General features: G+C 64.0%; 1 protein-coding gene across 1 annotated transcript in view; it reads left to right on the forward strand.

Annotated features, from left to right (window-relative positions):
* The first annotated feature begins 148 nt into the window (after nt 1–148).
* EVA1C (eva-1 homolog C) overlaps nt 149–392 on the forward strand; it is a 97,353-nt gene continuing 97,109 nt past the window's right edge. The window contains exon 1 of the mRNA XM_021717762.1: nt 149–334. Within this exon, the coding sequence (XP_021573437.1) occupies nt 149–334 (186 nt within the window). The remainder of the gene's footprint in view (nt 335–392) is intronic.

A 392-nucleotide genomic window follows, 5' to 3' on the forward strand; every position in this document is an offset into this window, starting at 1 on the left:
CCCCCCCCCACGCGCTTGTCCTCGACACTCCCGACTCCTTTGGACTGGGCGTCCAAACGTGGTCACACCGCGCATAATCTAGAGATTCAGAAAGATGCTGTGGCCCATTTTAAAACAAAGCCCAATTATTAGCGCTCGGCGGCTGTTTATGCCGGTCCAGTGTCCGAGGCGTCAGAGCGGCGGACAACTGGACCCAAAGGACGCGCGGCCGGAGCGAAAAGAGACCGGTTCTGAGACCCCCAGCTCGTCGGCGTCCTGGCATCGTGAGCTCGGGCTCGGTATCCACGGCGCCGGGGCTCGGTGTCCTCTTCTGTGGAATGGCGATCGCTGTGTTGTGCGTGCTGGGGGACCCCGCACGTGGCGCGCGGCCGGTGGCAGGGATGGCAGCGCGG

Source organism: Carlito syrichta, unplaced genomic scaffold (genome assembly GCF_000164805.1).
Source record: "Carlito syrichta isolate Samal-C Ts95f unplaced genomic scaffold, Tarsius_syrichta-2.0.1 Scaffold310961, whole genome shotgun sequence".
NCBI classification, from domain to species: domain Eukaryota; kingdom Metazoa; phylum Chordata; class Mammalia; order Primates; family Tarsiidae; genus Carlito; species Carlito syrichta.